The 14,560-nt window shown below is 42.3% G+C and overlaps 1 protein-coding gene across 1 annotated transcript in view; it reads left to right on the top strand.

The window, feature by feature from the left end:
• Positions 1 to 13,384, top strand: part of DCAF7 (DDB1 and CUL4 associated factor 7) — a 320,235-nt gene extending 306,851 nt beyond the window's left edge. The window contains exon 7 of the mRNA XM_069634125.1: positions 12,927 to 13,384. Coding sequence (XP_069490226.1) covers positions 12,927 to 13,099 — 173 coding nt within the window. The 3' untranslated portion in view covers positions 13,100 to 13,384. The remainder of the gene's footprint in view (positions 1 to 12,926) is intronic.
• Positions 13,385 to 14,560: the final 1,176 nt, after the last annotated feature.

Here is a 14,560-nt window from a genome sequence, read left to right as displayed (position 1 = left end):
ATATGGAGTGTCGGGGCATGAAGGGAACATATCCAACTCTGGCTTGAGTGTCTTTAAGGCACATCCCTGCAATTATTTTAAATAGCTAGACAGTAGAGTATGTCTAGCCTAGGAAGTCTATGTGGGAGATTAGACCTACAAGGCTATTGCCTTTAGGCACTCCCAGCAAGGTAGTGTCTTGTCTGTAGGGTCAATAAGCGGTGTATACTAACTTGGGAAGTAGGGATGCCTGGTCCAGGATGAGACTGCTTACTTTAGATTGGAGCCAGGGAGGTCCATTAGTGCCCTGCACAGATTTGAAAAGAAACCCTTAAACCATCTTTGTGGGTTGGTGTGTTCTTTAGGCCATCTGTAACATGTTGGAAGAACATGCTATCCACTGACATACTTTGGAATCTGTTTGTTTGACTTGATTTATCTTCATAATGAACAAGGCTCCCAGAAGCAGATTCCAAGGTACATTTCTCCAGATTGATCAAGTATCCTACCTGATGCAATAGCCGCACAGTCTCCTGTGCATGTTTTTTATTACAACTTCTTGATGCCCAAAGGATTCAACCAGTCATAGATTAAGGATAAACATGTACTTCTAAAATGGGATGCTACAGGAGCAAGACATTTTGTGAAAACCTTAATGCCGACCTGAGGCGGAAAGGCAATGCCCTGCTATGTTTTTTTTTAAGTGCTGTGTTGAGGGTGTCTGAAAAGCCAACTTAGTAGTCCAAGTGGTATCAATTCAATGCAATTCAACAAGGTAGCCAAACTATCAATGGTAGCATGCATGAACAACTGCGGTACACAAGACACTGTAGACCTATTTCTGGAGCTGAGTATGTTTACATTCACATGCTTTGCATAGACTGCCATCTAGTGGTTGGCTTGGAGTATTGCATAGGTTTTTCGAATTCAGAAAATAGGATGTCGACAGGGTTGTTCTTGTCATACTATCTATTGTGCCTTGTTGGTTGGCTGCAATTTCGCATTAGAGAAACCTTTCAACGCCATTAGATGCGTGTCTGCTTTATTTACAGAGCCAAAGCATTGACACAGAAACTGTGGACTACAAGACGTACAGTAGTTGGGAGGGGGGTTGGGGGGGGGGGTGAAAGTTTTCACTCTTGGGGCCCACAATACTTTTCCCTCTTGAGGACCTAAAGGCCTAGATGTCATTGCTCTTTCATCCGTGCACACACTACACAAAGGCTGCGTCAACATCCTGAGGCATAGATTGAAAATTAACCCTCTAAATTCAGTCTATGGGTGGAATTCCAAGTTGGCCTGGAAGGACACACGTGCTTTGTAACAGTTGCCTTCCCTGGGACCATGCCAAAGATCGTTGCTGGGCATGCCTAAATTTTAAACGCAAAACTCTTCGGCAATGTCAATGGAAGGGCAAGGTTGTATACACCATGCAAGGGGATTAGTGGCTGAGTCCGACGTTCGTAAGTTGCAACTCAAGGTTGGGATTTTAGATGCAGGGGTCAAAACAGTCCCCCAACAGCCTGATTTTGGTCCTACCTCTTTGCAGGTTCTGTCCAAATCCCATGAGAGGCGGCAGTGTTCCTGGGAGTGGTTTGAACTTTGAGGGATCTCAGACACCTTAGTCCACATACAGACATGTGTGATGAAGCGACCCCATATTGACACTGCCGTGATTTCCGGCTTTGTTTCCTTCCTTCCGGGGGTGCGGCTTGAGTCAGGGCGGTCAGTGCAGTCCAGTGCAGCAGTAGCAGTACGAGTGCCTTGGCGATCTGTTTGTTTTTTTTTTTTTTTTTTTCCCTTATTTTTCTTCTTTAGAACTTGGTTGGCGCTGACACAGAGACTTGTGGTCGAGTCGGTAGCCGAGTAAGCCCGTTAGCCCGTGACTCCTGCGACGAACCCCGGAGGAGGCGGAACCCGGAGTCCCGGAGACTAGAGGACTGCAAAACCCTGTGGGAGCAAGCTGCTGGTGCAGCACAAGTAAAGCGGGCGGCAATGGCTGGGCATCTGTGAACGCAAACGGTATGTGGTAAGGTGATACAGGCGCAGGCAACCGTGTCTCGTCCAATCCAGTGCCGTGATTGTTTGCTGATTGCTGGGTTCGCTTGCAGGTTGTACGCTTCTTTAACAGCACAGAGGAGCGATTGAGGATTGAGGATCACTGTCAGTTCATCTGACGTCCCTGACGGTTTTAAAACAACTGAATAAGTAATGTGCTTTGTGTGCTAGGGCGACTGTGGGTGGAATACCCTTGAGCCCTGATCGACACGGCGCTATTCATTAGGACGGGAGACTTTGTGGAATTACAAACACACGTGACACATGGGATTGACTGTGAACTTTAGGTCAGTCAGTTCCCTTGTTTAAAACTGCGTTTTTTGTTAATTGCTGAAATCTGTAAAACAGTGATCTTGAGTGTAAACTCAATTTTACTCTCTCTTGGGGACTGTGGGCCTTTGAGCCTTTGACCCAAGGGTGGTGTGTAGGTGCCAACCTAATTGATATCTGTGAGATAGCTGCAATGTATAATTTGCGGAGCTCTGCCAACCCAGATGATCTCCACTTGGAAAAGATCATTATAGAAGGTGGTGGTAAGGACCAGGGTGAGAGCGTGCAAAATACGCAAAGTAGTTCCTTTCTGAAGCGCTATAAGACAGGTGGGGGCATATTTCGTCCACCGCCTAGTTCTCTTTGGATAATCGAATTCCATCAACCTCTGGCTTTTTAAATTCATCTGTGGACCCTCGATCACTGCAAGGCCAGGAAGTGGCAATTTCGACACTGGTTAATCATCTTATTCGTGATTCACTGCCCTCTAACCTAGGCTATACTTTGAGGGCGACCACAATGAAAAATGCGATACGGTCTAATTTTTCTCAAGGCCCACAATGAACAACTATTTGCCCCGTAGTGGGTCCATCATTGAAGGAGGTAAATGTACCAGCACTTACATTTCAGATGGGCCCTGGTGATGAAGTTATTGGAATTAGAAATGCCAATACCAACAAATATATCCTACGAATTAAATAAAATATCGGAAGAACAACAAGAGAATTGGGGAAAGGAGGTCACTTCTCATGATCCTAGTAGGTTGATGGACCCGCCTACAAATATATTCAGCAACAAGGCCAAATTGAATTAAATCCCCCCCCCCCCTTAATTCCTCCAACAATCACTGCTTTGAATTTTGTGTTAAGCTCTTTTGTGAAAGTTTTTGAATCAATTAAATTGGAGGTACAGCAACACTCAGGGATGCTGTTGGAAATATCAAAGGATTTGGAATTGAATGATATAATGGTAACGACTTTGAAAACAGCCGTCAATGAAGGTATGGGAGCTATCCAAAAAGAACTACGGGAAATGTCAACAGTGCAAACGACAAATCTGGACCAACTCTCGGTCCAATATGATCTGATGAAAATAGATCTAGGTGATCTGGTGAGGAACTCGAAGTTACCTTTAAAGTCGAATGACGTGAGTGGCAACTGTGAGCAAACACTTATAATCTCTGAGCCTTTGCCAGATGATTCACCATTGTCCGAATCAGTGATGGAGGAATTTCTCCGAATAGCACAGTTGGTGGACTTAAATGTAACATCTAAAGTGCGTGCATGTTCTGGAGTCCCCTGGAAAGGTTATTATAAATTTGGAGGAGCAGGGAGTAGAGGAAAAAAGAAGAAATTGTCAAGCAAAGCGAAAAATAAAAAGGAAAAAAATGGCAATGGAAGACGTTTCAAAATTATCACAGGAGGTGAATGGGAAGTGTAAAAAAAAAGGAAACCTCTGTCAACTGTTACTAATCGCTTTATGAATCTCCTTAAGGCAAAGGCTGGAGAGGTGGAAATAGCAGAAAAAATGAATCTGCCAGAAAGGGGAAAAAGGAAAGAATTAAAAAAAAAAAATACTGAAGAAAAGGAAAAGAACCAAATAAAAGAAATCCCGGAGGCGGATCGAAAGAAAATGACAGTGGGCATTCAAACGGACATAGTGGAAGCCCCAAAGCATATTGCCCCAATTTTTCTTCTTGCGAAGAAAAAAACGAAGATGGATCCTGCAATAAAGATAGCCCCAATTTTTCTTATAATGAAATCACAAGAGATGGGTCCTGAGGAAGTGAACCTAACTCCGGTAGCAAGTGGCGAGAGGCATAAAATAGGGACAAATGTAGGTTCACACTCTATCCTTGGCAAATCCGGTGCTTGGAGGCTGCAAAGATGTCATCAAAAGCCCTTTCTGTGTTGATCAGGGCTCCGACTTAAAAAAAAAACATGCTAAATCAGCCTCAGAGGGAGTCCAAATCAGTTCCTGGTGATAGTCTCAAATCACATAAATCAGCATAAAGATCTTAGAGTATATATACCAAGATTGACTCCAAACCCCCAAGTGAGGGATCTGTTTAATCGCTCCAGGATTCTATTAGAAATGAAATATATTCCAGGTCTGAAATACTTTTCCTCAGAAGATATTGATGCAGTAAAATTCCCCTTCTCTCCTGATGCAAACATTGTTGAACTACTATTAAAATCAAATTTGGGTATGGAATCCATTCTGGGGGAGGAGGAAGCCTGGGGAGGTAAGGGGTTTCAAAGTCTCTAAGGTATGCCCGATGTTGCCAACCGCCTCTGCCCAATGGAAAGGAAACCACCTGTGCATTCAAATCCAAAACAGCAGTAACAGCACGGGTATAGCACCAACGGCAGCATGGGAAATGGTCCCTGAGATAATTACACAAGTTCTCCTTAGAATGGGTGTTCAACAGAAGAGCCTCTAGCAAAACATTATTTGAAGGTATTATCCTGGAATTCTAGAGGTTATAACTCATTTGTCTTAGAACCGAGGAAATCTTACATCTTTGGATCCTTTGATTTGATCCTTTTTCAGGAAACCTGGCTGACCTGTGAAATTGAAATAGATGAATTCACGTTCCATCAACTAGCAGCAAAGTCAGAAGGAGGGAGACCTTCTGGGGGTCTGATGACAAGCTGTAAATATGCCTACTATGAAACCAGATTAGTATCAAATGAGAAACGGGGCATTTTGATAGTGAGACTGGAATTGAAACCCTCAAATATGGGTCAGAGCTGGATTTTGGTAAATTTATATTGGAACCCTAGTCAAGTTGGCCTCTTGGATTTCTTATCGCAACTCGCAGATGTTTTGGTTGATATTTTTTCTCTTTCCTATGGATGAAATATTAATAGCTGGAGACCTGAATTCTCAATGTTTAACAACAAAAGATCAAGCCACAGGGAAAACTCAAACGCATAATGGAATAATGTGGGTACATTTCATGAAGGGCTGGGATTTTTGTATGCTTAATGGAAACATTAGGGGAGATATCCCTAGTAATCCAACCTGGCATAGGGGAACGCTTTCTCCACAATTGACTACTTTTTTGCTTCTGGAAATATCTATGAAAACTGTGCTACTTTTACGGGTAGAAGAAGGAAATGTTGATGACCATGCTATGCTTAAATTAATAATAGATGTCAGCTTGTCCACAACTGTCTCTGTATATACGGATAAATTGACTGTGAATTTGGCTGGTAACTGTATTAGAAAAAGGAAAAAGTTTGACTAACAAATAGCAAAATATGGTGGATAATGTTTCTGAGCCGCAAATGTATGACACATGTAGTCCAGTTAATTTTCATTTGTTTTTAATGGATTTGGATCCTCAGAAACAGAATAACCAAAAATGTAAATTGTTTCATAAGCATGCCTTTAACTGCCAGATAATGCAACAGAAGAGAGTCATAAGATCGAAAAAAGCTGAGTTAAGAAGAGCAAATCTCGATAGGAAATCATTTGAGATAGCATTAATCTCCATCAATAATGATTATAGAAATTGGAAAAGATCTTTGAAGTCAATTATTTCTCAGCAAGATGGTGAAGCTATGTTAAGGTCAATGAGTCAGAGAAACTTGAGACATTTCTGGGCTATTTTAGGGGCAAAGCAAGATCAGCAGGGGGGAAACCAAGATTCTGTAATACAAGAACGGTCATGGGTGGACCATTTTTCGGTGGTATATGGGTCTTCAGGTTCTGACATAGATATTGGGAAACTGCTTGCTGGTCACTCTCGTACACGAAAGCGGATATAGAGCTTTTAATAAGGAGCTCGTCCACATCGAGAGCAGCGGGGCCAAATGGGCTTAGTAACTGGACATTGAAAATGAATACATCATTGTGGGCCCATCTGCTTAAATCATTTTTTGATCAAATTATTAGAACAAAACAGCTCCAAGAGTCATGGAAAAATGCAATCACAATTCCGATCTTCGAAAAGGGTGACAGACTCCTAGCGGTGAATTATAGGCCAATCTTGTTATTAGATGCTGATGGCAAAATCTTTGTCGGCTTAATTTTGAGGGAGTTAGAAGAGTGGGCCAAATTAAATAGCATAATTCCGAAACAGCAAACCGGTTTCAGAAAGGGACTATCCACCTCCCTGAATGGTCTGATTCTCAGTTGTTTGAATAGAGATGTGGGAAATAAACATGGCAAACCCGTTTTTGGAGCTTGGATTGATCTTACTCAAGCTTTTGATACGGTTAATCGTTCACTTATGTGGAAGAAACTGCATGCTTGGGGAGTTCCATCACACTTGCTCTCTATTCTAGTTGAACTCCATCAAAATACCAGAATGAGAGTAAGAATCTCTAAAAGTGGACAATTAACAGACCCAATACGGGTAGAGAGAGCGGTGCGCCAGGGTTGCCTGATAGCGCCTCTCTTATTTATTCTCTTTATGGCTGATCTGGGATCGGACTTGAAAGATAGTGGGCTAATACCACCACGGATCGGCTCAACAAAAATTAACTGGTTGGCTTATGCCGATGACCTGGTGGTACTGGACCACTCACAGGTCGGCCTACAGAGATTGCTCCATGCTCTTGACTTATATGCCCAAAAGAACGATCTTAAGATTAATCTGGAGAAATCTAGGATTCTTATCTTTAAACATCCGAAGAAAACAATCAAGAAATATTCCTGGGAACTGGACCATAGAAAAATTGAGATTGTCTCTGAGTTAACTTATTTGGGAGCCATAATTAAATCATACCCGACTAAGACCCATCTATTGGAAATTATTAATTTAAAAACTATTAAGTTGGGGGCTCAGATGAAAAGGATACAAATGAAATTTTGTAAATTCTCTATACTTCCGCTGATAAAATGCTATTTAGGAAAGGTGTACCTGATCATTTTGTATAGTATGGATACAAATTTACTTGCACTGGATGTGAATTATGCCTTGATTGAATCAAAACTTTGGAAAACATTATACCTTCCGAATTGTGTTCCAATTGTATGTGTGAGGTTTGAATTGGGGCTCTCCTCTTTAAGATCATGGCTGGAGTGGAAATGGATTTCTCTATATAGGTCCCTCTTGGTTCCTATAAAGGGTTTGTTATTCGAAGACCTGTCCACTCTGCTCCAGGACAATACAAACACATTTCTTGAAAAATTAAGGTTTAAATGTCGAGATCTGCTAGACAACTTTGACTGTACATCAGATATTTTGATTCAAAACCCAATGAAAGTGAAAGATAGCCTGAAAAGGTGGGATTGGGTGACCACGGGAGAGAAGATGAGGATGACAAAATTATCACAATCCTTTTCCAGCATGGGTAGAAAAAGGACAAGTCTTCCCCCATACTTGGAAAAATATCCGGATCCATGCTTCAGGGACATCTTTTTGAGGTTCAGACTTAATTTACTACCTACTCTGGAAATTCAATCAGCCAGAGATTTAGGTCAATCTGGGAACTGTTGTACGAAATGTGATGCTAATTGTTATGCTCACCTGACTCCCACGGAGGCGCAGGTCTGGTTTGGAGTGTTGTTGCTTCTTCTATGGTGAAGCGCAGGACCCGGAAGATGGACTGGGCCGGACCTTCGAATCTGGCTTGTCTGGCTCGCAGGAATATCTTTCTGTATGTGAAAAGGGAGTATTAACAATCTGCGGGAGAAAGTATAAGCCTCCCGCTCCCTTCTCACCCCTCTACGAAACCCTCCTACGACCCCCACGTGAAGTCTCACCTTAGGGTTTGGAAGGTTGAGCTCTCCATCCTGCTTCTCGTGCAGGGGCGCGTTGTATCCAGTTACTTCACTGGGATTTTGATTGTAGAGGGTTCAAGTTTTGTTTTCCCGGTATAGTACCGTAAGGATTCTGTTAATGAGTATGATTCCGCAATAATAATTGTTTGTTGTCTCTTTTTCAGGTGCGGAAACTATTCCGAGAAGAGCTGTGGAACCGAAGAATGAGACTCTGGTGAGCTTGATGAGAATTCTGTGTCCTTGTATCGATGCGCTCACTAACGCTGATGTCTTTTTTTTCCCCATAGGGGCCGGGGTCTGGAAATGCCTGGATGCGGCACCAACCCAAAACGAAGCTCAATCCAGAAGAAATCAGGTAAGTCTTTAATGGGCGTTTGGGCAATGTTTTTTCATGCGCCCACTAACGCTGATGTCTTTTTTCCCCATACGGGCCGGGGTCCGGAAATGCCAGGATGCGGCTCCGACCCGAAATGAAGTTGGAATAACCCAACAGGTAAGCTTTGTAATGGAAATTAAGGTTTCCTTGTTTTCTTCCCCTCTCACCTTTATTCTTGTCTTTTTCTCCCTAGGCGCGGTGATGTGGCTGCGAGTCCAGATGTCGCCGTAGAACGTGGTGGTACCTTGTACAGGTGAGTGAGATGCGGCGCTGCAGCGATCGATGCGATGTGCTTTTAAATGGATGTCTTCCTTTTCAGGACTGTCGTCGAGATGTCGCCGGAATGCGGATTTAGCAGGTAAGGACTCTTCTTTACCCTTTTCTCTTCTTCTCTCTTTGCAGGTGTTCCAGGATGCTGGCAGGAGTGGCAGAAGACAGAATGCAGGAGCAAACACGGTGAGCGTCCAGCTGCTAGATGCAGAACAACGCAAAGCGTAAGTTGCTGCTTGGGCGTGGCTTAAATAGCCTTCAAAGTAGTTCCAGGTATGTATCCTTCCTCTCAGGTATGTATTCCTCCCCTGACCACACCCGTGTGGTTAAGTAGTTCCAAAGATAAAGTAGCCCCATTCAGGCCTCAGAAGGCCTGGATGTTGCAGCATGGTCTGCATCAGGTAAGTTAACACTAAGCACCTTCAACACAAAGTCCGCTTTTATGAGCCTGGCGCCGAAGGCGCCAGGACTGAGTCCAAAGAGCCCCTACTTGAGGCTGTTGTGACTTCCCTTGAAGACATGATGTCTGCCTCTGGGGTAGCTGGGTCATGTCTGGCACCTTGGAGGTAGGCATCATGACACTAATGAAGGTCAAACACTAAAACATCTGGTAATTAAGTGCACAGGCACAAGGGAGATGAGAATTCTGAGACTGAGAAGATTTGTACATGATATTAGCTAGCTAGTCAGAGGAATTTTGGCTTAGAGCCTCCTCTGGGGTTGAAACTTAAACAGCTGAAATGGTAAGACTACTGAGAGATTTGAAGTTAGACCATTATCAAGAAAGGGAACCTAGATAATTGTAATTTTACTATTATTTTAGTTTTATTTTTCTTTTTTTTTTTGGTATATGTTGAAGAGTATGCAGATGAAATATGTATTGCTCTTTTTAATTTTTTGTCGTTAAATGTTTTGTATCTAAAGAAAAGTGTAAAATGTCCTATATTTTGGCTAAAGCACAATAAATTTAAAAAAAAAAGATGTAACGGGTGTCTCATTAGCTGGTTATCCACGACTTGATAACCACACAGTTTAATTGGTGCATGTCTCCTAAGGTTGGAATATCCCCAAGCCCAGCTTTGTGTATTTCAGAATGGGTTTTTCTAGCCATTCGACCTCATCCTAAAATCAAGAGGAACTTCAAAGTCACTAGAACGCAGGTGGAGGGGGGCTTTCAACCATGAGAAGCTTTCCCGGAGTATCCCTCCCTTGAGCCAGTGGGCACAACTGCTTTGCCATCCATCTTCTTTGGTGCCCTCCTTAAAGGACCTGCAGGTTTGCTCCAGTCTAGAATTTCAAAGAGACCACAAAATTGCTAGTTCCCACTATTATTAAAGACATTTAAATTGAAAGAATTTCCTGTCTGTATCAGTCTTTCAGTATTATGGTCCCTGATCACTCTCAGAATGATCATTAGCGTTTATATGTCAATGATTTTTTTTTTGTTCAAAATAATTACCACATTGATATACAATAATACTTGAAACTCAGTCCATGCCGTAAATATAGATCAACTCACATTTTGTATGCATACTTAACCAAATTAAGTGCTGCAATATATAGTGCATTTGTCTTTAACAGAGAAACGGACAGAAGAAACAGAACAAATTAATTTGATGTTCGCTTGAACTCAGGCTAAGCTTCGAGTTCAGACGAATTATGAAACAACTCATTGGATTTAATTAATACATTCATTGATCAAATTAATATAACGGGTATTGTTTTGTAATTTAGTCAATACGTTCAATTCATCGACAATTAAACATTGGTCTGGACATCAATACATCAGTTAATTAGGCATTAGACTTGGAAGTCTGGAAGGTCTGCACAGCCTGGGTGAAGCCTGGGTGAAGCCTGGGTGAAGGGCCCCTCCTTTGTCTGCACCCATCTGTATCCTTGACCTTCACTGTAGTTATACACCTCCACCCTTCCAGACCTCTTCTCAACCTCCTGCCCCCCGGGTTGCTTACCTGGAGTCACTGGCTGTCCTTTTGGGGCACCTGGGGCTTGTTGCATTCATAGTTTGTAAAACAAAACAATCCTGTGGCCATCCCGTGCCTCTTCTTTGATGATGGAATCTGCCTTTTGGAATCTAGATAGGTGGCAGCCATCTCATCTCGTCTTTGCAAGAAGTACAAACTTAGTTTGTTATTCAGCATAACTGACATACACTTTGTCGTGCATGAATCCTGTCCGAGGGCATTTGTAATCCTCCTACTGGTCCCCTTGTAAGTAATTTTGATTACCTACCAGAACGTTGTTGAGAATTCTTGTTCAGGGCATAGGTCTGGATTTTTTTTTTCTTCTTCTTTTTTAAAGCATTGTGTTAAGCTATTATTTTCCTTCCCCCACTTAAAATGTCTATAGTTAGGTTGATTTATACTGCGCACCACTGCCGCACGTGTGACACTGCAAGAAAGAGGACAGGGTTGTTTAATGAGGGTAGAGGGATAGGATAGGTCCAGAACCAGGAGAAACTTTGTGTGTGTTGGGTTGCATGTGGGTTGATTGTTCACTGGCTTCTTGTATCTGTAAGGGTGAGGTCCAATGCCTGGGTTGGTGGTTGTGTGTGTGTTGTGTTAAATTGGCTGGTATTTAAGGTTATGTGCTTGTTTTGTTCATAGAGGCTAAGTCTAGTGCCTTGGGTGGTTGTTGTATTCAAGTGTTGGTTATGTTGGGTGTGTGATTGTGTAGTTTGGCTAGCCTATAGCATATATAGTACAAGTGAGGTGTGTAGGAGGAGAGCAGGAAGGGTGGTTAACACATGGGTACTTTCAAAGTTCTTCTAGGTGGCTAATCTAAATGTGACGCATGGCTAAACTTCACAATTCTATGTAAATGTGACACATGGCTAATTTTCACAATTCTATCTAAATAGTATCCTTGTGTATTGTAAAACATAAATTTGTAACGAGCTGGAAAAGTTCTTAGTTTTCAAATGAGACATAATTACTGTTTTGTGTTACCTTGAAATTACTCTTGATTTAAACATGGTTGAGAATATCCTGAAAATATAAATAAGTATTGGGCCAATTCCTTGTGTTTGGAGGGTTAAGGGTGTGTGTGGGGGGTGGGAGGAGTAAAGATATCGCTCCCTCTTTCTCTCCCCACAGGAAGCCATATGCTGCTCGATCACTTTCACCCGTGAGAGTTTGGCCTGACTTGAGGGGGTACATCCTGCACATCGTTACTGAACTGTGCCCCAGTGGTATTCAGAAAGACTCCCAACAACATTTGTTTTGTTAATTTCTTGACTAGTTAGATGGGGTATTCACGTTGGTATTACTTTTCTATGTCCCTCTGTGAGAGACCTTGAAGGGTTGCTCACCAGCTGTGGGTCTTCCACATATGTGGAATGCTTTGGCTCGCGTGTCCTTTGTGCCTAACTCAAAATTCCTGCCTAAGGGTTGTGTTGTGATTTAATGTAAACCAAGGAACCAGGCAGTTTTTCCTGATCCTTCCTCGGAAGTTAAGAGTGTTTTGCTACCAGTGTCCAAATGTTATCTAATGTTATCTATTTCGAACTGAAGACTTGTAGACTTTTCGCTTGCCATGGTGGTTTTTGAAGTGGGAGTTTTTACCCCTTATTTGTTTTAAGTTGGGAGCATGTATTTTTGGGGTTATTAAAATGGCAATACCCATTTCCAAGAGGAGTGCTTTTGAAAGGAAGTAAAATATTATAACTCTTAATACATCCATACTTCTTTTCCCACAGTAATTGTCCAAATTAAAATATGCATTTTTACATTGAAATGCACCCATGTATGATAGTGGGAGGAACAAATATCATTTGAGTTTTTGCTGTGCAAAACGGCTATGAGCGAGTTTACAAAACTATGGATGAAAAGGGACCATTGCTTCAGTGAGTGACGTTTACGTTTATGGATATTCTCTGTTACTGTGAAAACTAGAGCATCATCAGTTCTTTTGATCATTAAATCCCAATAGGTACCCCTCAACACGGTCATGGCAATAACCTACTTTCACTTGCAGGAGAAGAAAAGCGACACGTGTATAGTGTGAGTGGATGGTGGTTGTTATGCGGGCATGAGCTTGTATGAAGAATCTACCAGTGCTATGCACATGTGTTGCCCATACATATAAATGAAGGATTGAGTATGATAGTTGTGTGGATTTAAAAACGATGTATGTTGGAATACTAATGCTTACAAGTTATTGACATATATCCTCCTGAATGGATTAATAGAGATGTACTAATTTGTCTTATCTTTTGTAGCGGATGATCATCAGGCCCTCATATGGGATATTCAGCAGATGCCACGTGCTATTGAAGACCCGATACTAGCCTACACAGCAGAAGGAGAAATTAACAATGTGCAGTGGGCCTCTACCCAGCCTGATTGGATTGCGATCTGCTACAATAACTGTCTGGAGATCTTGAGAGTGTGACATGAATGAACCAGGCTGCAGCTATGTGCTGACTGTCCTAGTTATTCTCTCAACCGACATCACTCCCCAAACTTGCCTCAAGTTCCCTTTTGAACAACAAAACTGATTCAAAGGGCTGGTCTCATCATTTGATCTGCAGCCCACCAAAAGAAACTGTACTGGATATTCAATGTGGAGTACAAGACTCGGCAGATTCAGTGAAACACGGCATTTCTTTTTTGACCTGGAGAACTAACCTCTTGCTCCCACTCCCTTTTAACTCTTACAATTAAAATGTTTTATTTACTGGTGTGTGAAAGTTAGTGTTGACTTTAGCTAGCCCTGTCCTACTTGTTTATTAGCAGTGTTCGCTTCACGTGTTGAGCCCTTGCAACATATACATATGGACATGAATAGAATTGTAACCTTAGCTACCGCTGAACATGCCTCTTGCTCAGTTGTGTAAAACAGTTTCCTTGCTTTGTTTTACCCAAGTCCGTTTTCTGATCAATATACAAGTCCTTTGATAGTCCTCAGCGGTGAAATGGCGTAACAAGCTTCAAATCTTGATTGATGTGCTGTGAGCTATCTACAACTACTGTGCAGCACTTTGCCTGGGAAGCAAAATGTTGCTTAGTTTGGCATGTGGACCCTCCCAAATGATCGCTCTCAAATTATGTGCGTGTCCTCCAAAAGTCAAAGGGCAGAGTGCCGATGTGCGCTTGGCCCTGTTGTATGCCAGTGTTCTATCTGTTCCTTATTTTCCAAATAGAATAGCAGCTGCGTCAACTGCTTAACATGGAAAACACTGCTAAAACGCTAGTGCTTTTGTAAGAGTGAATTAAAATGACATGCTGTGAATGTGCCATTAAGACAGCTGAAATACTAGTGTACTGCTAACGGTTGGGGATCGACTGTGCTTTTGATGTGCCCATGGGAAACGGCTTTAAATGTACAGTTCAATACGTCTCTTCAACCGAAGACTTGCAAGCAGTGCCCATCGAGTCCTTTGCAGCTAAGATTTATTTTCTGGCAAACACATAATTTCAGTCCGGCTGTGAAGCAAGACTTGTAAAGTTCATGTTACTACGTCTTTCCATAGAGGCCTACAAGAACCTTCCTTATAGAAACTGTTTGCCTTGTGGGTCTGCAACATGGGTAATAACCCTCTCCCCGGTTTCTTTTCATGTTCTAGATGGATTGGGTCAGACTTTACAATTGTATTGCATTGGTTACAATGTTACTGCTCTGAATCACCCTCATGCTAGCCAATGGTGCCCCGCCACTCCCTCTTCAGAAGGAAAAATTATCTTGCAATGCACTGTTTCACTTAGCTTTTCCAGTATGCTTTAATGTGGGGCTCTGCAACGTTGGCATGCCACATATTTTGAGCATAGTCGAGGAGGTTCGGAGTGAGGGTCGGGATGGGAGTATTTCTGGAGACCTGCAGTTTTGTGTGCAATGTGGCATGTGTTCTGTGGT

Source organism: Ambystoma mexicanum, chromosome 13 (assembly GCF_040938575.1).
Source record: "Ambystoma mexicanum isolate Mex_15411 chromosome 13, UKY_AmexF1_1, whole genome shotgun sequence".
Lineage (NCBI taxonomy): Eukaryota > Metazoa > Chordata > Amphibia > Caudata > Ambystomatidae > Ambystoma > Ambystoma mexicanum.
The sequence above is the reverse complement of the archived record's forward strand: the minus strand, read 5'-3'. Positions and strand labels throughout refer to the sequence as shown.